This window comes from Athene noctua, chromosome 2 (genome assembly GCF_965140245.1).
Source record: "Athene noctua chromosome 2, bAthNoc1.hap1.1, whole genome shotgun sequence".
NCBI lineage: Eukaryota > Metazoa > Chordata > Aves > Strigiformes > Strigidae > Athene > Athene noctua.
The window spans coordinates 152156109-152180813 of NC_134038.1; the positions used below are offsets into that span (position 1 = coordinate 152156109).

The 24705-nt window shown below is 38.5% G+C and overlaps 1 protein-coding gene across 13 annotated transcripts in view; it reads right to left on the minus strand.

Annotated features, from left to right (window-relative positions):
* Window positions 1-24705, minus strand: part of TRAK1 (trafficking kinesin protein 1) — a 136499-nt gene that overhangs the window by 23205 nt on the left and 88589 nt on the right. For all 13 annotated transcript variants that reach the window (XM_074900675.1, XM_074900673.1, XM_074900672.1 and 10 more), the window contains 9 exons: window positions 17315-17391; window positions 13730-13846; window positions 7979-8079; window positions 7065-7173; window positions 5341-5419; window positions 4795-4925; window positions 4194-4268; window positions 2741-2878; window positions 1002-1078 (listed from right to left, as the gene is read on the minus strand). In XM_074900675.1, coding sequence (XP_074756776.1) covers window positions 1002-1078; window positions 2741-2878; window positions 4194-4268; window positions 4795-4925; window positions 5341-5419; window positions 7065-7173; window positions 7979-8079; window positions 13730-13846; window positions 17315-17365 — 878 coding nt within the window. In that variant the 5' untranslated portion in view covers window positions 17366-17391. The remainder of the gene's footprint in view (window positions 1-1001; window positions 1079-2740; window positions 2879-4193; window positions 4269-4794; window positions 4926-5340; window positions 5420-7064; window positions 7174-7978; window positions 8080-13729; window positions 13847-17314; window positions 17392-24705) is intronic.

Consider the following 24705-nt stretch of genomic DNA (forward strand, 5'->3'; position numbering starts at 1 on the left):
AGCCAAAAAAAGGTATCCTTATTGGGTAAACACACAGCAATATGAAAGACATTCTAAAGAAGTTAAACTATCCTTAAGTCAGATTACTCTGGAAGGACATAAGAATCCTGTGGGGTTTGAGCATCCTTATATCCTTCTGATCTTACACCTTTGTAATCAACACTTCACTCTGTCAGACCCTCATTTAAAATTCTTTGCTCATGCTCAGAGAAGGTTAAGTATGTGCAAGCTTTTTGTAAATACACTTACAAGGTTTCTAGAAAGTGGCTGGCTACTGTACCTTCCCTGACTGTCCTTTCTTTGTAAACTCTGTTTCTCTAATAAACCCTCTAAATAGGATTAACTTGTTTCAAATTAACCAGTCCATGCTTTGTACAAATAGGTGAGATAAACCTATTGCAGTACATGTGCAACTAGTATCAGGTAAGGCCACTTCTGCCAAGCTGTATCCATCTATAGCTTTTGGATTGTCACAAGTATGTAACTTCTTTCAAACCACTCTCTTGTTTAATTCAAGAGAACTTCAGCACAGGTGTAATAGGCATCACACTGTAAGTACCCAGCCACTTTCTGTACTGCTTGTCCCCCTGTAAAAACTGGATTAGATCAATAATTACCTGGTAACTTCTGTTTTAAAACCTTAAGAGAGAACCCAAGGAATTGAACTCATCCCCTAATCACTAACTGAAGAAACCTAGCACGGTAACGCATAAGGCAACAAACCTTTTTTCATTCTCAGGACTCAAGAAAGAAGACAAAAAGTTCATAAGACAATGCAAAACCTATATATAGGCATTTTCTTTTGGTAGTTTTATCAGAAAATACAACTACCCCAACAACAAGCCAATTTATTTTCCTTTCTCTCTATCATTCACACTTTGCCAGAAATATTTATTTCTAAAAGCCTAGCTCAACTATTTCCTGTCTTTTTCTTTCTCATCAAATAATAATTAACTTCACATATAACCAATCAGTTAGGAATCAATTCTTTTCAGTCGTACGCCAAATCAGGAGAGTCAGGTTCATCTAAATGAAGTTCTTTCCTCATTGACCCTTCTATCTCTGCTGCCAAAGAATCCTGTTGAAAAAAAGCACGAAAGAAAAACAAGTATCATAGTATTAATAGGTTATAATTGCAGAAAAGAATCAATTACTTCTGTAAGATAATTAATAACCAATAAGGTGTCATTCCAAGAAAAAAAAGGAAAGTTTAAAAATGAAAATTGACTGGTAGGCTGGACGACTAATGAATATATCTAAACCACTGATAAATTATGGCTTAGCTTCATACTGCTACAGTACTTCCCATCTGAAGACATACATCTGTCAAAGATCCACCAGAAAGCCACCACAGGCAACAACAGAAGTCAGGTACCCCAGCTTCCCAGACTAAATTCCCTACTCAGTAACATCCACCTTTCACGTATAAAGTTTTGCTTAATTTAAAATAAACAGAAAACGCTCTTCTCTTTCACAATATTACCCACCCACCCACCAAAAAGACATGGTTCTTGGCATAAAGCATTATATACTTCCCCCGCAGCTTTAAAGGTGACAGGCTATCAATCTTCCACTGTTGGTCAGTAAGTTTTACTGAATAAATGTAGTTAAGTGCAGGGTCTAAGTGTCAAACATTCATAAATCTAAATTATCTTTGGTCCCATGATTCAACATTTGAAAACCATTTTTATACAAAACACATAAACCTATCCCAGCATAAGTATACTGTTCGCAGCTTTAAACTGTATTTGTGAAGTACAATTTGTATCATTAAATGTCTACACTTTAACTTCACTGTGTTCAGACTCAGAAGAGAACCCAGAGGCAAGCTAAGTCTTTGTTGACAGTTTACTTCTTATGAGCACAGATATAATCTGTGTTCTTCAGCAGTTAAGACAAGACATGACTAAAGACACGGAGGGCCAGATTCTGCTGCTGGATTACATTAATGTAACTCAAAAGAAACTTCACTGATATCATTGCCCACAGAAGTAATGGAATTATTCTAGAGATACACAGGCAAGCAGAGCCAGGCCCTGAACTTAGTTGGGCATTCTTATTCACTCTTTTTACTCATTTGGTTGAGGGTATTGCATATTTCCCACGCTTTAAACATACAATGTCATAATCAAATGAAACTAGGTAAACAAAGTTGGTAACACCTGTGACACTGCTATAACTGATATTCCTATAAATACATATTAGAAACAAATATTCTTTTAATGAACCACTGAATTTTCAGTGACCCTAAAACAAGAACACATGTGTAACCTATTCAAGTACTGAAGAAATAGAATGTTTATCATAAATGACTAGAAGGATGCCATGTTTAGAAATCATTATGCTATCAGGAAGTTACATCTCCAATGATATTGAAGAAAAACAGGAAGCTCCTACTGAAAATCAGCTACCACATTACAGGAGATGCATGATAAAGGTGTACAGAACTGTGTAACAACCTATTAATGTTACCCATCATTCACAGCATAAGCACAGCCAGCAGCAGGTTGTATATAATTCTGCAGCAAAAAACAAGTAACTGTACAGTACCATTGTTTCAGAACCAGGTATGAAAAATTGATCATTCAGGTATCCTTTTAACACTATAAAAATACAGATTTGACCCATGCTCGTGAGTGGCCTAGCATCTTATCCCTGAAGCTGTAAGTCAGATGCAAATACACTTCCTTTGGTTAGTTGTTTTCTAGTGAGTGCAGATTTTTTAATTAAATCTGCTTACCATAGGGAACAGACCGAGAGAGTGGTACCGACGTGATATGGCATTTGGCATAGTCTTGTTTCTAAGGTTTTTCAGCTCTTCTTGAGCCTCATGAAGCATTTCCATGCACTCTGCATACTTGTCTTCCAGCTCTCGCAACTGTAACATACAGAAAACAGTCCAAGACCTTAAGGGCTGCACTATCATAATGAAAAGCCTTCAAATTCTTTTAACGCTGGCAAAAGATAATGATGTAGGGAAGAACATTCCACTTTAAAGGAAGAGAACTTCAGCAAGTGAGTATCATTGAAAATCATTAGTAACATGGATTAGTAATGTGAAGGTGGGGGGGTGTGGGGGGCCACGATGCAGGAAAAAACTGCTTGCTCCATTTTCTACCCGAAGCCACTGTCAAGGAGAAGACTGAGGGCTAAAAGTATTTTTAGTCTGATCAGGTATAGTGTCTAATTACTGCCATGATGACCACAGTGGCAAACAGCAGGGGAAAAGGACAAAACATTTCACAGTGTTCCAAAGGACTTAGGAATTTTAAACCCAAGAATTACTTACATACTATAACCTCCAAACAGCCTAAGACCGCGCCTTATTTTTGGCTATACTTTCTCAGGAAACACATCTTATTATGCAGTCAATCTGTATGCAGATGTCTGTGTACCTTCATAGTTTTTGAGTTCATCAGGCACTTCAACCAAATTTGGCAAAAAAGGCAGAAGTCTGAAATACCACATTCCTACAAGTTTCATAAAAATAAGCTACTTGGCTTAGAAACAGATCCCGTTAATGTCTTTCCTAAGAAAAGGATAGAGAAGCATCAGCTCAATCTTTGTGGAACACCACAGATACAGAATCACAGAATCGTCTAGGTTGGAAAAGACCCTGAAGATCATCCAGTCCAACCATTAACCCAACACTGACAGTTCCCAACTACACCAGATCCCTCAGCGCTATGTCGATACAAAAGGCTCATCAGCAGGAAAAGCTTCTATGGGCATTTCTACCTTCAACACCAAGCAGTCCAAGTACAAGACACATCCTAAGGGGGTCAACCTTTATTTGTTCTATTCCATCCATTTTGTTCATGTGAATGTTGCACTCAGAAGACAGCAATCTTGAACTGCCTTCGGTTTCTTCACTGAACAAACAGAGTATGAATGAGCTCTTCCATGTTATCTCACTATTCAAAATAGGCTCAAACTACCAGCCTAGAGAAGTCAACCTCTAAAGGGGTTCCTATATAGCCCATAAGCCTCAGTTTTTCAAAATGTGTGCCAGTTGAAGGAGGAGAGAACAGAAAGAAAAAAAATTTGAACTCTACCAGGAACATGAATGTTTCTTCATTCCATATGCATAGGCAAAATTATTTAATAGTTCTGATCCTGCTTAGACTAAAATTCTCATAGTAAAGTGAATAGCTATTGGCCTAAATTATTGTAATAGTAGGTAATGTACTCACCTCTGCTGTGAGCTGTCTCTGGGCATCTTTAGCTGCTCCCAAATGCTGGACAAGTTCCTCATTTTCAACCGCACACTAAAATATGCCAAAAATGTTAGAAATACTGTGATGCTTTGTCCTGTGATGATGTTTTTATCCTATACTATAGGTAAGTAGGAGAATTCTAACTTTTCCCAAGACTGTCTCTGCAGCAGTATTAGTCCACACATTAGTTTATAAAGATTTAGCATGTTAACACAAGAACACCCAGCATCAGTCTGTGCCCTGCTAAATGAACCTCCAAGACCCTAAAACAAACAAGTATGTGCCCACTAAAATACTTGCACTGACATTCTTGTCTTATCAAAGTCATTAAGTTCAGTGCAGAATTTCACATCTAATATTCAAAATAAGTTTAACTATTGTATTTGATGTATCATATGTGCATCTTTTAGTGCATTGATGCTTTCTAGTCAAGTATGCTAGATATTAAACATCAAACAAGGTCACCCAGATAAGGAGGGTGGAAAGTTTCCTCTAGACTCTAGTATACAGGGGATAACTTATCTTCCAGCTACAATAGTAGCAAATCACAAAGTAGTCTTTCAACTGGATTCCTTACAGCTTTTGCCTTTTTCTGCAGATCGACTATCTGAGAGAGAAGATGGGTGATTTCTTCTTGTTGCCGGGCAGCATCTTCAGTTTTCTTTGCTAACTCTTCAGAGATATTGGCAATCTGGATGTTTGCATCCCCTTTAAGATAAGCAATTATAATCAACATCACAAACCCAAAAGCAGAAGAATAAGCAGAAAGATGTTCTTTTGGAATATCAGTTGATTAAGTGGGATCCTGCTTCAATACACAGCAAGGTATTTTTGAAAAACAGCAGTAGGACACACAACCAGAAAGACATGAAGTGTTCATGCTTCAAAGGAGATTGTACTTTCCCTTAATGCTAGCATTTTCAATGCAAAACTAGTTTGCAACTGAGAAAGATTTAGCTTACAGTCAGAATTTTCTGGTGTGAAATTTCAGCCAGAAATTTTCTCCTCACAACCAATTATATAAGGAAAATAAGTGCCACAGAAAAGCATGACTGACTGATCCAACTCAGGCTTTTTTTACTGAACTATCTGAAATGAGAAGTGGAAAGAAACAGGGACATACTTAGCTCTTTTACACAGTCATTGACAAGCTGTTGTTCTTTCTCTTCGTAAGTAATTGTTTCAGTCTTCAGCTGACAGGCCTATTCAAGAAATCCACATCAAATATGCTATATTAGCACGTTTGTTCTTTGTCATTCTGTTGCTGCATTTCCATCTGCTTCAGAAAGACAAGCTTTTCTAATCATTCCTCCAGGAAGACCGTGAGAAACTACTGTTTTTGCCTGTCCTTCCTCATGTTCTAGAAAAAGGGGCCAGGTGAACATTCAGCAGAGACATTACTGTATGGAGAAACTTGCATCATTATCACCATATGCCCACTAGATGTCACTGGTGCATTTTGTACTAAAAAAAAAAAAAAAAAAAAAAAGCCCTGACATACAAAAGACTAGTATGCAGACCTTGATCTGTTCACCTGAGCAAGGCTAGGTAGCACCACAAACTAATTTGATGCATGGTTTATACAACTGAATTAAATATTCAGGTATTTAAAAAACATTCAGATAGCATTTGAAAAGTTCTGGCACTGTAACCATATATCCTACCCAAAAGCTTAATGCTACCTCCTTCCCTGCTTTGTCTTTTCTGCTCCAGTTCTAGGAGTGCCAAGAGGACTGTGGCTACACCCAGCTGGTTCCGTCTGGCACTACCTCAGAGGGTCTGTAATCTATTCCCAATGCTGGGGACATGCACAGACAGCCACAGACTGCATTTGTAAAGAACTGTGTAGCTCAGAAGTTTCAGATTTGGGTCCATCCTTTGCCTTGGTGGCACAGACTGCATCCCTCTGGAAGGGAAGACAGTGTGATGTGGGTTTCTCCTATCAGTTCCTGATGCAGTGGCGCTCTCAGTTCTAACCCTAACTTCATTTTTCTCAAACCATCTATTACTCATCTTCCTTGTGTGACTTTTCAATGAAGCATTCAGCACTCTCCATTACGCAGTGTCTTGTCCAAAGATGTGACACTACCTATTTGCAATAGGCCCTCTGTTTGCAGTAGAAAATGGTAATGATACTGTTTCCATACATCCATTCTTAGCTCAGAAGTATTTCTTCTCATATACTCTGTGTTTGCAAAATGGTAACATGCCCCTAAAGTTTAAAAGTTGCCTTGAAAATACAGAATTATTCATAGGATATTCAATTAGGAAGTGTTTTTTTCTGACAGACAAGGGATAGTAAATAAACTTTTTAAAACTGTGTCCTCTGCAAAATCAAGGGAATTTTATCAAAAAATAAAAGGCAAGAAAAACACATTCAACTTAAAGTATTAACAACCTGACTTGAAATACAAATTGAAGATATTTTTGATGCAAATTTAGGCTATCGATTTTTACTTTAGTGAACACTGAATTTGTCCTAGAGAGACCATGCCAGCCTACAAACTTCAGATCTGCAGCTAAAGTTACCCGTATCTACCAGGTCAGCTCTTTAAGGCTTGTTGAAAAAGGGCAGTGCTGGACTCCAAAACCCATCCATGCCCCTGCACATTCTACTGACAAGGAAACTGCTTTGCACATAGCTTCATGTAGCTTCCATGTCTCATCCTTTCCTTCATTTAGGATAAAGGATGGTGATTAAATAACTACAAAGAGATCTGTGTCACATGTGGAATTATATACTCTTAATTAGACTCTCTCAACTTTTAATACATGCTTCTCAATACCTGTATTCTGGCATTTAAATGAACAACTGTATTAAGCAAAACACAAAGGGAGAAATTTCACCTCAGATCTAAGCACAACATTCTCCTCTTCAAGGTCCTTGAGTTTCTTTTGAAGAGAATCCAAATGAAAGTAGTTCTGGACGGAGGAGGAAGATTCATTCCTCTTCAGCCTTGTAATGGAAACAAGTTTTAACCCATTTTTACATGAATTATGGTCAATCTCACAGAAAAACAGACTGACCAGAGGTTTCCAAACCAGCCAGAGCAATGTGAAATACAGCTTGTTCATGCCAGTATGTTTGGGCAGCAATATATTTGCAGAGATTTTTAAAAGAGAACATTTTATTTATTTATCATTCCACACAATTCCTATGACAAAGTTATTTAGCCAAGGCTATGAGAACGGAAACCACCTTACTACAGGGAGCAACCCAATAGCTTTCTGATTAATGCTGCACACGCTTCACCGGAATGCAGCAATAACTCTGCAAGCAAGGGCAGACAGCCCCTCAGAGCCTGCAATGCTGCTCAGCCAGTAAATCACCACTGTAAGTCATGCTTTATTTCCTTCCCTCTGCTTGGAATTTTTCCATAGCGCCTTCAGGTCCGTCAAGCGCAAAGGTCACACACATAGCACATTCTAGCACAGCGTGCAAAGGTATGTGGTGCGGTGGGGTACTTGTAAGTGGGACCTATGTCTGCCTCACCACCCCAGTGACCTAGTTCCTGTGAAGTTACAGCGCTGCGTCAGCAGCCTCCCTATGTACTCTCCCCTCCTGGCTCTTGTTGGCACCTGGATAGCCAGCTGGTCTAATGCAAATCCTTCCAGCTGGTGCCATGCACCAAGTTCAGAGTTCCATTTACAGTTCCAGCCAACACAGGGATCATTTACTACTTTTCAAAGCTATTAAATTGTCCAAACTGTCCATGCTTAGTACCAGGTGAAGGTTCAACATTGTAGATTGATTAACTTACGGGGTGGAACAGATGGACTCCGGTTCACTTTCTTCAGCAGCACTGGTATAGAACTGGAGCAGCTCATCTTTCATGGAGAGCTCATGCCGCAACTGAGAAACCTGCACAAAGAGTGAGCTTGCAGATCAGTAAGTTGATTTTCTAAGTGCATTCTTAAGTAAAATCACTACAAATTAGCTAGTTATTCATCCTCCAAGCACCAGCTTCAGATTAAATCCAGAGGCCAAGACTGGAACAGACCAGAACCAGTTGCTTTATTTCTCAGAAAGAAGGAAAAGTGTATCTTTTAAATTAGCCATTGTGTTCTTTTTTAGAAGTTCAACAACGCAATTATCCACTGCTATTAGACATGTTTCTCTTTCACTTTCTTTAAGGTGAGCAATCCTGATTCACTATTGCATTAGTCTAGATTCATATCCACAGAAATTGATATATTACAATAATACTGCAAGAAATTAACATGGCACAATCAAGCCAAACATCACTTTCATCCATTTTATATGATGAGTGTCATCTTCTGGCTTTGATACAGACCTTGCAGATCTCAGATACAGACATTTCTTCCTCTACAAGAGACTTGAGATAAAATTACTAAAACGCTTGTGTAGTAAGGTTACATTTGGGACTCAATTGCTGGCTGAGTTGCAGAACACTGCCACACAGTGTCAGGCTCCTGTTCTGAGGTTGCTGCAACAGTGGAGGCTGCAGTCAGTTTCTGGGTGCAGTTTGGGCATCTGATGACTCCAAAACATGAGTCTAGTAAAGTAGTATGTGGGAGTCCCAAACTTAATACATGCATGTAGCAAAATGGAAAAAACATCAAAACTGTGCAGTTAAGGTACTCTGTAATTGTGAGCTCCAGAAACTTAATCTTGGTTAATTTATACTGCCATTTTCCAGGAAAAGGGTTAAAAGCCCAATTAAACAGTAACACTTACACCACAGCTGCAATTTAAGACTCCAGTGGCAAGAGATTAATTTTTATTTGTCTTGCATAGTTATAAATAGCATAACTGATCAGACAGATCTGTTCCCTTCCACTTGCACTGTAAGACCTGGCCCTCAGTTTTCCCTTTCTTGCAGTGCACATTTGTTTTTATTAGACTTCTGGTTTTTGTATTGTAGGCATATTCCTATTTGTAGTTATTACTGGCAAAAAAATCCCAGAGAATATCAATAAAACAGATTCAAGCTGCATTTTCATCTAACAAAAAGTGGACTCAATGCAATAAAGCCCTTCAACTGTGCAGAATTTTAAAGTAAATGACCTTGTTTGCTTACTAAGGCTATTCTGTGTAATCAAATGTGCTGTGGCACCAAGTCCTTCTCAGACATGGGTTCTAAAATGCAAGGGGAAAAAAAAACCCAACCAACAACAGTTCAGAAAACCATGAAACAAAATCCATGCATTAATTTTGGGAGGCTCACTTTCCCCATTTCAGGAAGAGCTACAAAGCTGAGCCAAAAATAACAATTTACTTCCCTCCAGCACATTACGGCTCAGCCTCTTTAAGTATCAACAATTCAGATACTGTCAGTGGGTGGGCACTAGGTAATCTCCAGCTTTTGCCACACTTTTTTCTCTACGAATGAAGAGGTCCGAAGATACTATCTTTGCTGCCATTTCCAAGTATTCTAATTCTCCAAAGAAAGGTGAACAACCAGAAAGGATGACCTTTAATGGAAAAGGACCATTGGCAACAGTTCCTGATGACCACTGAACATCAGATACAACTTTTTTACTGTATTTTATTTATGGTTGCCCAGAAAGGTTGTGATGTCTCCATCCCTAAAAATATTCCAACACTGTCCGGACACAGTCCTGTGCAATTGACTGTACGTGGCTCTGCCTAAGAAGAAGGTTTGGACAAGACCACCTCCAGAGGTCACATCCAACCTCAGTCATGCTATGAAATTTGAAAAAGGCTCACTGCGGTAACTTCCAGCAACATCTCCCTTTAACATAGTACTCTGTGGTGCATCGACCCCAGCCAGCAACTAAGCACCCATCAGCTGAGCACGTACTCTGCCCCAAACCCCCATAGGATGGAGAAGAGAATCAAAAGCACAAAAGCAAGAAAAAGTCATGGGCTGAGATAAAGAGAGTTCAATAAGCGAAGCAAAGTTGCCCATGCAAGCAAAGCAAAATACAGAATTCATTCACTATTTTCTATCATCAGGCAGATGTTCAGCCACTTCCTGGAAAGCAGGACCTTAACACACTTAACTGTTACTTGTGAAGACAAACACCATAATCATGAATGTCCCTTCTTTCTTCCTGAGCTTTTATTGTTGAGCATAACAACATAAGGTATAGAATATATCTTTGGTAAGTTTGGGTCAGCTATCCCAGCTGTGTTCTCTCCCAACATTTTACATAGATAGGGGAGCAGAATGGGAATAAAAATAAAAAAAAAAAAAAAAAAGAGCCTTGATGCTGTGCAAGTACTGCTGAGCAGAAGCCAAAACACTAGTTGTTATCAACACCGCTTTAGTCACAAATCCAAAACACATCACCATATAGGCTGCCATGAAGAATATTAGCTCCATCCCAGTCAGACCCAGCACACATTTTTACACTGCAAAACACAGGATTTGTTTATGAACAGAAAGGACCTCTTCTACATTTTCACAAGCCACCGCAACATGTACCCTTCAGGGCAAACACTACCACACTACCCCTGCACAACGCACTGTTACCAAGCAATACAGAGCCCTTGTCCCACATGGGGCAGGACCCAGGACTCCATCCGTTCAGGCTTTTAATTCATTCCACTGCCCTGAAAGCTTCACTCAACTTCAGAAATATGTTACAAAATAGTTGTACCTATCTTCAAAATAATTTAAGGTAGAAGACACATAGAGCACAACAGTTTAGACACTGGTCCCAGCTCACAGGGACAATCCTTACCAAATCACAAACTATTTCAATAGTCCAGCTGATTGTTTTCATGACTGACAGCAGCTAAATGCTCAATAGGTTGGAATTATTCACTTAAAATAAGAGACCCAGTTACACTGTATATAAATAACACACATGCAAGTACCAGGCCAAAGAGCGTTTCTATCTTTCCAACGTTACCTTCTACTCTAATATACCAAAACCAGTGTTCCCTTCCTAAAGACAGCATTCCAGATTATAATTCAGATTTTTCTTTCCTCTTACTTTACAGAGAACAAAATCAAGCTTGGACTTTAAAACCAGCTATCACCAAACAAACTCTGATATGTGACTTGGAAATAGAATAACAGGACTATAGGGTTGTATTACTCAAGTATTACCACAGGTTTGAGGTGGTGTTGAGGACTGACACTGTGTTTGAAGCACTGCCTTTTCAGCATCAGAAACACACAACAAAATCTGAAGAGGAAAAAGAAGCGTAAACTAGAAAATACAGAAATATTAGGAGAAGCTAAAACCTAATGACCTACTCCATTCCAAGCAGAGCTCACATTGTGACAGTTTACACTGCTTTGATATCAAGCTCTAACTTCAAAGGAGGTAACATTAAACTGTAGGTAGCACCACCCCAGGAAAAAAGGACAAATCTTGAGAGTGGAGCTGCAACATTCTTACTGAACATGGTAATACAACAGCAGATAGACACTGTACCTGGGAACTATACTTCCGCTACTGAAAACGTAGACACTCATCTTTGTAACCGGAACAATTTACAATTAAGAAAGTTTTCTAAGTATAATGTTTATGCTTTTTGTATATAATTCTGAAACACTAAACTGAGACTAAAGTGTCTGTGAAGGCAGTATAGTGCTTACTTCAGTGCATACATCTTTTGTTCTCTAGTGCACTAAACGAAAAGTCTCAGTTCCATCAGGTTTTACTGAACATGATCACAGCCCCTTCCTAAACAAAGTCAAAAGACTACCCCAATAATCTAATGCATTTCGCATTAGTATGGTTCCAAGATACATCTATCAAGAATCTGTCAGTATCCACAGCACCTAACTGCCCATACAGGGAAATAAAGTAAGGAAGAGCAACTGTACAAATATTTGAGTCAAAATTCGATGGTATCTGAAAGACATAAGGCGTTACTTGAAACAATGTAAGTTTTCTGGTAAGTTTTATAGATCACACCAATGTGTGTGCTCGCAGACCAGAAAGCCAACCATATCCTGGGCTGCATAAAAAGAAGTGTGGCCAGCAGGTCATGGGAGGTGGTTCTGTCCCTCTGCTCTGGCAAGCATCCAGCTCTGGCATCCTCAGCACAGGAAAAGACATGCACCTGTTGCAGTGGGTCCAGAGAAGGCCACAAACATGATCAGAGGCATGGATCACCTCTCCTATGAGGACAGGCTGAGAGAGCTGGTTGTTCAGCCTGGAGAAAACAAGGCTCGGGGAAGGCCTTATTGCTACTTTCAATACTTAAAGGAGGCTTATAAGAAAGATGGGGACAGACTTTTTTTAGTAGGGCCCTGTAGCAATAGGACAAGGGGTAATGGTTTTAAACTTGAGAGGATAGATTCAGACTAGATACTAGGCAGAAATTTTTTTATGATGAGAACATTGGAACAAGTTGTCTGGAGAGGTGGTAGATGTCCCACCTCTGGAAACATTCAAAGCCAGACTGGATGGGGCTCTGAGCAACCTAATATAGTTCAGGATGTCCCTGCTCATTGCAGGGAAGTTGGACTAGATGATCTTTAAAGGTCCCTTCCAACCCAAACCATTCTATGATTCTATGAATTGAGAAACACATGCACCATGATATTGTATTCTAAACGTGCTCATCAATGTCTAAAACATTATTACTGCAGTAAAACTCAAGAGAAATGTATGTACTGCAGCAGGCTACCAACCCATGCTTCAACAGATTCTACCACAGTTCCCTGGAAAGAGATACAGGAAAATCACAAGAAGATGTAAGAACTTAGCAACCTATATAGAAGGTAGCAAGTCTCAGCCTATAATGCTTTGCTTCCCAATATAACCCAGCAATTCCTAACACTGACAAGCTCATACATACAAAGCATGTTGAATAAAATTTACCAATCATTAAAATATATCCTGACCCATCTGAACAATGGAAGCTTAACGCAAGCCTATGAATTTGGCCCAGCCTGGAAAAGGCAGAATGCACATGATTTCAGTGAGCATGCACTACTGAAATCTCCATAAATACAAGAAGTGATTTACCTTATATGTGGTACCTGTATCATATTCAGTTTGAGAAGCAAAGGGAAGCACAAATGCTATGTTCTAAGAGACAAAATTTAACTCAGGTATGAATAGAAAAGCATTTGGGAAAAAGCATTTAAGCATCGGTTGGCGAGGAAGAAACGAGGACTGAGAAAGATTCAGAGGGGAAACAAGAAGAAGAAAGAACTGTACACAAAGGGAGGTAGGAGAAGGGAAAGAGCGATTAGTGAGATAATCGAACAGAGGGGAATTATGCCTAAAGCAGGGGAACAAGGACAAAACAGCTAGAAGAAAACAGTGGGCAGAGTGACTCAAAACTCGAAGAGCAGCTGGTTTCAAAGGAAAATTATACCTGAAGCAGAGCAAAATTTGATATCTTGAGGTTTTAGCCCCCCTCAAATCACCTAATTTGAACCAACAGGTCAAATCAAGTTTTAATCATATTCCTAAAAGTGTATATGCTATAAAAATGGTTGACCAAACTGCTGCAACACAGATAGACCTATTATGGACAGGACACCCCAAAAAAAATTAAGTATGGACAAGGTGAAGCTAGAAGGAACTTTATCTCCATCACTGCTGATACTTACTTCTTCTCTGATGTGTTCTACTTGCTCCTCCAGGAACTCGTTTCTTTCTGTCAGTGATTTATTCTTCTTTAACAGCGACTGGCCAATCCGAGCAGCTAATTCTAAATCACGTTCTTTCTGTGAAGCATTAAGAAAAGAAAGCTAATTTCAAATTTTTTATTCACCAAAGGATCAGAGGGAGGGTAAAATTGTCATGAAAGGAATAGGTACTCAAACAATAAAAATACTTTCCTCCTGTAAGGGTCTGTTCCATTGTTTTTTTGCTAATTTTCTTTTTCTATTCCTGCTTATGTTACACCCACATTATTCAGAAAAGACTGACCCATACAGAGTTATTGAACCACACACAGGGAAGCACAGCTTCAAGGTCTATAGTAGGGCAACATAAGTAAAACCAGATCTGGTTCTCTATTGCAGCTTTGTTTGAGAAACTACTGAGGGACACTATTCCATCACCTTGCTATACCATTTGCAGAATGCAATCACAGAGCTTTAGAGGTTACATTTTAAAGAATTCAGAAGCACAGTAAAAATATCAAGGAACATTTCAAAGCATTCTTTGGTTTCCACTTGCTCCACCTTAAAATAAAAGGCAGTAAGCTGTACAGGAGCAGAAGCCAGTTCCACCACAATGAATGTTCAGCTCCTATCTTCTTCATGTATGTACATCCATTAGCACTTTCATATAAAAACAAATCCTATTCCTTTCCCTTCTGCAGATGCCCGAATCTACATTAAGTGGCTATACTCATGCCATGTTTGGCCTCTTCTTTGCCCTCCTCTATGAGCACAGAATTGGAAATAATCCATCCAGACAATTCACAACATGTATCAATAAAAAATAGAAGCTTATCCTGTTGATGATATATACCTATACATATGTCAACTTCTGCAACACTGAGACATGGGGTTGTAATCTGCCTGGGGAGAGGATGATAAACTGCATAAAATTGTGTGCTGTCCCTTAAGCATTTCTATTTATCATTTTCATATTCAATTACTAGATCTTTAAAATAGTGAGAAAATGGTGCTAAGGTTAACTCCCTACTTACCACCTGTTCAGCACCACCTGAAAAAGAGCCCCTGTCACTGAAAATACTGTTTGGGGTTTATTTACTGCCCCTGACAGCCATCCAGATTTTATGACTAAAAGCCATCTTATGTCATGTATACGTTAATGGCAAAGCCTACAAAACCTACAGCTACCGATCAGATGGATTTAAAGTCAATGAATTTGAATGAAGAGGCTTTCATAGTGGAAAAAAGGGAAGTTATGTAAGAATCAGTACATAAAAATAAAGGGTATTGATCACTGCTGTATCTACAAATAGCATTTTCCAAATGGTTTCTGAAGGTCAGGCTTACATTTGCATTGAAAGCTACTGGCATTATCTAGCCATAAAATCATTATATAATCTTATGTACAATCTTTCAGAACAATAGGTCCCACAAAGTTATCAAAAAAATGTTTGGTTTACCTATCAAGTCAACTTATTGTTCAGTAACTTGGCTCACTTCATGATACGAAGTGGAAGAAAATACATTGCTGCAGATTTGACTCTACGAGGAAGAGCTATTGAGAAGCAAGGTTTATAACCTCAAATTTGAGGAACATAGGTTTGTTTCCAGGCTCCTTAATTAACTTCCCTAGAATTCCTATGCAGTTTTTAGCAATTCAGCTCTAAATCTCAGTTTGGGGTCAGGCCTCTTACTCACAGTGATAAGGAACTGATTTATTACAACAATATGTAAAAAAAATACTGAAGCCAGACACACTTGCACTACTGTTAGAAAGGTATGAGAAAGCAGGTTCATGGAGGAATCTGCTCAGATTCTTACCACATACCCAGGCAGGCCTGATGTCACTCTCTTTGCTTAGTTTCAGGGCAACAGTCATAAACTTTCAAAATATCTGCACACATGTTGTTTTGAGATCTTCTCTTTCCTATTACCCTCCCTAAAATGTTTCACCTTTCACTCTGCCAACTATGCAATACAGTCATGTGAAGCTTGCCAACAAGGACAGACAAGTGATAGTTTTGGGGTTTTTTTTCCTTGCTTTGTGTGTGAAGGTAGCAGAAAGAGTTACGCCATAAATTCTGCAAACTGATGTAATCGCTTCTGATAACCACCATTTGGAGAACAGAGAAAGGAGCTGTAAGTGCATGTCTGCCTAGGAATAGAGTGATTCAATCAGAAATGATGGCCAGATAAAACAATAAAGCTCACTGAAATTATTTCGTTTATTAAAGATACACCTATTACACATTCCCCCATTTTTCCTTTGCTATCATGCACATAGGGAAGTACACCAGAAGCTTTAAAACATTGGGTCAGCAAGTCCTTCTAGCATTGCTCCCATGAGTGTCATTTCAGGATCTATAGACATTTGGCTACATGGACTCAGGGGAGGAAACAGTTTGGCAGAATGTTGCATCATTACTAGAAGGAGCCATGGAAACAAATGCAAGTAAATCCTAGGCAAACAGCACACAGGGAACAGGACACAAACAGGTAACAGAGTGTTACTACAAGTTAATGGATTATTCAAGACAAGCCTTTCAGGTAAAGCATCAGTTTTAACTGATATTTCATGGAGAGTTGTTTAAACAAGTTCAGTTCAAAGCACAGAATGCAGGGCTTTGTACTGCAGTCAGATGTATCAAGCATAGGTGGGAGGTGTGAGCATTCCCTTGCTTGCTTCCTTGCAGAAGTAGAGAAAGAACAGACCACCCAATGTATCTTGGCTATACAGATGCTACTTTTGACATTACTGTTGCAATAAGCAAGGAAACAAATATGAAACATTAAGTTACACTCACCCATGAACTAATATGATTGTAACAATTTTCAGCTAAAAAACTCTTCATAAACGTTATTTGGAAAATCATTGCACAAGTTTACAGAGCAGAAAAGCAGCTAATTTCACTCAATTTATCATGATAAGTTATTGAACATAAGCATCCTAGCTTCACAGTTGCTTTTTGACATCTCTTGAGTGTCAAGGATTACAGTAATAAATATCATTATTATGTAAATTGTTAAGAGAAGCAGAAACCCAAACCAACCAAACATAAAGCAAAGAAGAAAAGGCTTGGAAACAAACAGAGTATTAGATATTTTCTCATTTTCTGTCTACTCACTTCTCTGGAAAGACATTATCTGAGATATAATTATGAATACAAGACTATTTGTGAACTTTTTTTTTTAATTTAAAAGCTAATATATCTATCAATAATGATACTATTAGTTTTACATGTACTGTAAAAATATGCATCATTTTAAGATGATAAACCCCCCCCCACCTCCTCATTCATTATGGCAAATATTTGGCCACAAGCAAGTTAGTTGGCCTCAACTGAAAAAGAAGCACAAGTAATTAATCGATATGACTGAGGTAAACAAACGATCTTTACTTAGAAATAATATTTACCTTACCAATGGGATAAGGCGTACATACACTCAGAGCACTTACTCCTCCTCAGTGGAGGACAGTCTACCAACAGTCTTTAGTAGTGGTACCATATAATTACTGTACTACTTCCTCATACTGTGTATGGGTCCTTAAAGAGATGCAATACTTGCCTCTTCAAGAAGACGTGTAACAGCATCTATGTCATTGTATGTTTTAGTCATCTGGCCCACTCTTTCAGCACATAAAACTGTAAGGAAATAAAATAAAACATTAATCGTATTGGTGATACTATCATGGGGAAAATATCATTTTAAGAGTTTAGGTTTGCCTAAGTTTTCATCTTAAAACTACTTATGTCAACTTTTGCATGAGTATATAAAAAGAAAAAAAAAATCCCAACTCAAAAAATAATCACAGCTTCAAGTTAAAGTGAGAATACAAGTGTTTCTTTTTTGTAAGGAATACTTACTTGCTTTTGTCAGCGGCAGAACAAACTATTAAAACATTAAAACTTCTCTGAAGACAAACATCTTGGGTTTATTAATAACAAAACCAGACGTTCTTTGATACATAATTGGGATTCTATCATGTCACATAGTCCCTGTATTACATGCAGTAGAGTTACTCCATGAATAAACAAATACAATATTGTTAGTAACACTGTTCAACATGAAGATAGGTCATATTAAGTTGATAAGAACTGGGTTCTACAGTATGAGTCAGCAAAATAAATAAAAAATGCATGCAAAATAACAAACAATTTTTATAATACTCAGACCACACCATAGTGGCCACAGTATCACTCATAAAAATATTTACTTAGACTGGGCAAGATGATTAATCACTAGGGTGAAATCAGGAGTTTTGTTACACTGAAGTATGCAGAAGTTTAGTCTACCACCACAGGTGATCCTTTAAGAAGATACAGTGACTTATCTAGAAGTCTGCAAGTTCTCTAAATATCTTCTAATAATCAGAGTAAACAAAAGCACTTTCTGCTCTACCCTTATATTCTTTTTATTTTCAGCTACAAGTATTCCTCAAACCCTGTAAAGGGATTGTTAATGAAGTTGAGCTGATCACATGGTCTACAGGTTATCAGGCTGCTGTAGCACAAGTTGTTCTTCAGGGGATTTGCCCTTGACTATGTCAATTAAAGCTCAGTCTGACAGATTTGTTGATGTTGCTCTATTGGGCAGGGGTGATGGGGGGAAATGACAGATAAGGCCTAATAACATTTAAATAGCAAAAAAACCCCAAAACTGTATTGAGTAAAGTAACATTACCAGGAGACACTTTGTCATTAAAGGAAAAAAACCTAGGAGATTTACCAACATACAATCTACATATACATAAATATACAGTTGATCACCACGTTGGCACATAATAATATATCAAATGCAACAGTACTTGGGTATCTGTTGAAATGTTGGAGAATTTTTTTTCCATACTTAAACATTAGTAAGTTGCTTAAACTATGGCGAGAAGTACAATTTGTTTCCGTTTATTTTCCCGTTTCTCAAATCTTATTTTTAGGATCAAATCCTGAAAACATTTACAATATTTAGTGGCATCAGCAATGCCAGTGAACTCCAAAGAATGCCACTGAAAAGTATTCAGAAGATAATTACCCTTATCCAAATAATTACCTCTGAAAGTAGTAACAAGTTTACACTTCAAAGTAATAATTTGACAAATGTTATGTAAAGCATAACTATGTCACTGCACAAGCAAAAATACAGTGCATTTGTAAACTACAAGATGGATTAGACAAAAGCAGACTAATCAGGATTCCACAGAAAAAAAACTGAAGTAACACGCAAAAAACATCAGCTATAATAAAACAAAGGGGTTAAAGAGAAGCTTTCCATAAAAACTTCACATAAAGACAGATGGTGTCATATCCAGAAGACTTTTTACAACTAAAAAAAAAGAACCAAAATCATTGCCATAAATCCTTTTTTTTTTTTTTGTTTTAAACATAGTAAGTTCATAAGTCATGTCATAAAATGCTTATCAGAAATTCTGATGCCAGCAGGTTATTTTCCAAAACAACCATACACTGAATAGTTCCCTTGGTTACAACATTCCCTCACTACTATATGTTTGAGATGATTATTAGTGCTTTGCTAATGACAGCCACTGATTATGACTACGGCAACCTCACACCATCTTAATTCAGGTGAATGTATAATCTTCCTAACATCCAAGCTGATAAAAGGACAGTGCTCCCACAGACAGAATACAGTCACTCAGCTGGGAGAGTGATAAAGGTTGGTTCAGGTAGCTGCTCACTTGGCTACTCCTTCAGAACTTGCTATTTAATCTTTAACACAGCAGGGTAACGCCACAGCCTTACCCCAACAGACTTATTACTAGCAAAGCAGTAGCAACCTGGTCACCAATAGCTTTTATAATCTCGAAATTTCCATTAAATGTCTGTTGGTCATTCTTAAAACAGAAGTCTTCGTATACTACTCTGTCAATGTGGAAGGGTTTCAAAGCAGAAATACCTTATGCATCCTCTTCAACGTCCAAGTAGAAACAAATTTCAATAGACCACATATAATAAAATGCCTCCTCCAGTCAACTACCTCCTATCAGCACTCAACATAAAATAGAGCAGAAGCACAAAGGTATTAACTCAATGGAAGTGCTTCCTTTTGGAAGAAGGGCAAATTGCAGAGGTGTTACTCTCCATCCCTCAAAAACCAAGGCTGGTGGGGAAGAGAAGGTGAAAACCAAGAGGAGAGAAAGTAATTCAGAAGCAGCATTAAAAAAACTCAAAACAATGTCTAAGTATATAGTTATTCAGCTTCCACAGATTACAAGATAACATTTCACCAATTGCTAGTGCAGTGATTGTTACTTCCTTAGCGTTCAAAAAAAATCTACCAGTGAAAAGACACGCTATTTTGAATAATCATTTCGAACTCTGATCAATGAAGTATGGAGGGGAAAAAAACCCACAAACTCCACATCTCTAACGGATTCTGCATAGTAGGTTTCTAGCCTGCTGGAGCTTCTGACAAGTATGAGAGCCTGGTAACACTACTGTTATGATAAAGGACAAGGCTCTGTAATAGAAAACCTACAGTGTCAATTTACTGACCTCTTTCTGCTCACTTGCAAATCAGCAGTATTTTTGCTTGAGAGTGATAGGAAGCACAGTGTATAAATGCATGGATACATGCAAACATCCAAAACAAATACACTTTGCACCTCTCAGTTTATGGAGAAGGCTGTTGGACAATAAAGAAAGAAAGAATTTTTTAGAAAGTCTACAGCAAGCGGAGGAACCATAGAAGTCCAGATACACAGTTAGAAAATGCGTTTTGGTAACTGCTTTGAAACTAATGTCACAGATCCAAAATGGGAATCCAAGAACAGAGAAAGCTTCTATCACGTTTTCATAACAGCATTAAATACATGCTACCAGGGATATATCAGTTCAAAGTCATTGTTTCTTTAACAGCCACACGCACAAATGGATAAATGCTACACAGATCGAGGATTTCCCCTACCTTAAAGTATCTAGCACCATCTTTATACTCTCTTTAAGCTTGCAAATTTACAGGTACCCACGTTCCTGTGTTTTCAACATGAGTACAGCTGCAAGGATGTACTCTGCATTTATTTGTCGTAATATATTTAAGGCAGAATCTAAATGGAAGCTTCTTTCAGGCTCTGAGCTCTGCACTGACTAAAGCACTGATTTCCAAGCTGAAGATGCTCACGGAGAAGGGGGGAAAGTATGTACCTGCCTAGATTGCTCCCTAAAAGTCACTCAGCCATTTAGCACACTGATGAGAGGAAAAGTATGTTTTCAGGAACAGGAAACAGCCATGGAAGGGAAGGGGAGCAACAATACCACTACTGGGAGCTGCTGCAACGAGACACCACCCACCAAACAGGGGATTTAGGTGGAAGAAAAAATGAAAAAAAAAAAAAAAAAGTCACAGGAGGCAGCAGTCATGGGTGTCCTCAGCCCCTTCTCCCTGCATTTCTCCTCTAGGCATACCCCCTCTTCACTGTTGAGACCTATCCATCAGGGACAAACTAAAGAACTAAAGGAGAGCTGAAAAGTAAGGCCCAGCTGCCACTGCTCCTCTTTGCATCTATTTCCAAGTACTGGGAAACAGAAGAAGGATATGGTAAAGTTTCACTTTTGGGGCAGATAATACTGACCTGTATAATTATAGAGGGAAGGCCCTAGTGCATGGGGATTTTCCTACTACCAACGTTTGTTTCCTCAAAAACTACATCAGGATAAGGGAATAGTGTTCATGGAATACAGATCTCTGGCAATTTTAATACTGATGCTTCTTATTGGCAAGGTAGCAGCAGAGGACGTTGCTTTTTTTCATAACAGCTCCCTACCCAAAGGCTTTAACTATGGCAAGGCCTATTATGTTCTCAGTCATGAGAAGGCCTGGCTGACAAATAGCTTCTGTCTCCCTCCTCAGAGCTCTGGCCAAACACTGAAGATACTGTGGCAAGTTCATCACATCCTCAGTGTTGCGCATCAAGATGTACAGAACACACAGAGTAACACTGACTGACCAGCCACGCTCCTTACTGCCGGATACCACTTGGCAAACATTAGCCATCAGAGATCCTGGCAGACTCGGACTCCTCAGCTCACGTTGGTTTAATTTCTGAAAGGCTCTTTTTGCACACCAAGGATAAAGCACTTACTAAAAATCACAGCTTCGGTCCTAGAGCCACCAATAGTTAGGCTCTGGCACTGGTGACTGCAAGCACTACATCAACTTGAACCAAGTGCATAATGAATTCTGAAACTGTGCCATATTATGTATATTCCCTTTCAAATAAACTCCAGAACATTATACCCAAAATGTGCCATCAGTTCTGTTACTGACCCAGACTACAGAGATTTTACACATTTAAAGTTAAACATGGCAGCTTCTCCACTAAAGAGGAGTATTTGGCAGCCCTGGCTAAACTGGGACAGTCTTTGGGTCTGCTGTTGCCTGTATATTTGAAACAGCCCTAAGAAAATACGTTCATCTAAAGAGCTTAAAAATTTTAAGAGACTACTGCCACCAGAGCTTGAACAATGTGCTTCTGAGGCACCACTTGCTAGAAGTCAAAATTTTAACACAACACACTAGCAGTTCCTTCAGCCTTCCCCACTGCTCCAGAAGTACAAGAGCAGGCCAAATCCCTCCAGAAGGCAGATGCGGAGTTCAGTGGGAGGCTGCGACCCTGGTTAGAGGGATAAAGAGCGGTCACAGTGTGCCAACTGCTTCACAACTGTCAAGTCACACTGGGTGAGCTTCATGGAGGAGGCTGGAGGAACATAATGTTGCAAGTAATACAAACTCAGTCAGCAAGTACATATTAGCACAGTGAAAAATAACCACTGTAGGTTCAATAGACAATGCCAATACATTTTTCTTTTCTTTTTAATGTTACAGCCTAGCTTACCATGGTTTCAATGGCATAGTTTGCAAATTAATCTCTTAATATGAAAGAGCAGCTAGTGATTCTTCTAGAAGAAAAGATTTTTATCTTGCTATTTAAGCTATGGTTTAAAGCGTGTTTGTTACTGTCATTTCTCTCATACAGTATTCAAATAACTTAGTAAATACAATATTAAAGCCTCACATACAAACCCATCTTATTACTTAATTTCAGGTTTGGGAAAAAAATTTGCTGTTATTTCTCTTCTAAAGCTCAACACTCAAGTAGGTAGCCATTTCAAGGTACCTCTTCTAAGCAGGCCATGAACTGCATTGAATTTTCTTGTGATGAATGCAGAATCGAGTTAAAGAAAATTTCAACAAGAACATCACACACTTGTTCCTTCTATTAGCATAAACACAGATCAAATGTGGTAACATGGAAAATACAGCCACAAGGTGAAGCTAAGGAGATGAGGAAAAGGGCCTGGAGAGAACTCACCATCACCTTAATGCCTACATCATTTACTGATACAGCTCAGCATAGCTCTTCTGTTAAAACTTTTCTTGCATGATTTTTGACTGCTAGCCACTGAATAGTCTTGACATTCTCCTCCATCCATTTGTGGTCAAGAAATATCTAGACTGCAGTCCCTGCAACTAATAACTGGGTGTAAGGCTGAAACCAGAATCTGGACTGTAAATCTTTCAAAAATCCTAAAATGAAGTTACAAGCCTATATTAAAAGCCATGCATTGTCAGCTGTCTCCCTTTCTTAAAAATATAACCTTTTCCTATTCCAGCTCTTTGGGAGGGATTGGCTGTGCCAAAGCTTTCAAGAACTACTAGTCTCCATTTTCTTTGCTTTATTGTTTTAAGATTCCAGGGCCCTGTATGGCTTCCATTCTAGTCAATGTCTTTTTAAGATAAAACAAGCATTTCACATTTTCTGAAAGTCAGACTCCTGGAGTTCCTGAACTTGAGATTTTAATGGTGATCACAAGACCTTTTTTTTTTTTTTTTTTTTTTTTTTTAAGTTTATTAAACTTGAGTTAGATTCTTAGCTTGCATTCACTCATTACTTCAGATAAGGAGGACTTTTAATCTGTTACGTTAGTAAATTGAAATACTAATGACTGCATGCCATCACAAGTCCCAAACAGGTAATAATCTTTTCCTGTCCCACCTGTGAAAGCAAGAATCAAAATATAGCCCTGTTTCAGATTTGGCTGACCCAACAAATCACTAAGCAAAGAAAACTGAAAGGCTGTCCTTTCACAGCTCAGGTTCTCTTATCAACAAAAACTAAGTAGGCACTATCAACAGATATCCCTGCACAAAGTTTCACTGCAGTCAGTTCGAAGTCCAGCTTAACAAGGCAAGAGTAAACATGTTGCTGACAGGCAAATTTAAAACTCCAAAGCTGTGCACTGACTCTAGAACTGTTCTGCTTGGACCTTTATGAAGGTGCTTCACATACTCATCAAGAAAACCTATTCTGTAACACTGCTAAGTATAACCCTAGTTCTCTGAGAGAAGCTGTAGAAACAGGACTGAGGAAAGTCACAGGATCTAAATGCCAGGAAAGGGAAAAACCTCACTATATCAAAATGACCATGGAAATATAGACGAGTAGTGAGTGCACATTCTGCACATGGAATAGGCCAAATAGTTAAGGAGTCTTAATTACACATTTTCCTCCCTTCTTTTCAATAACTCTAAATGGTTGAAGTGAAGCATATTCTCAGACTTCCTATTTCTGATATCAGATTTATAGCCAGATATGGCTAAAATGTTTCTTCAGTATGAAAAGGCTACACGCTGGTGTTTCCATCTGCTTTACTCATAGAATGGATTGACTCATTCCCAAGAGAAATACTATTGTTTATAAGTATGCTAATGTGCAAAGATACATAGAAGTACCATCTATCATTTTTGTGCATCTGTACCACTACTAGACTGAGGGTGTAGGTGACCTGGATGTATAGGTGGAGGAGAGAAGGCATTTCAGATACATACTGAGCTTTTGAGGGAAAGGTACGCTAGAAAGACAGGGCTAAATTTATCCCAGACAGAATTCAACTTTTTTCCCCCCTCTCGAAATCAACAAGAAGAGCTTCAGACTGTACTTAGAT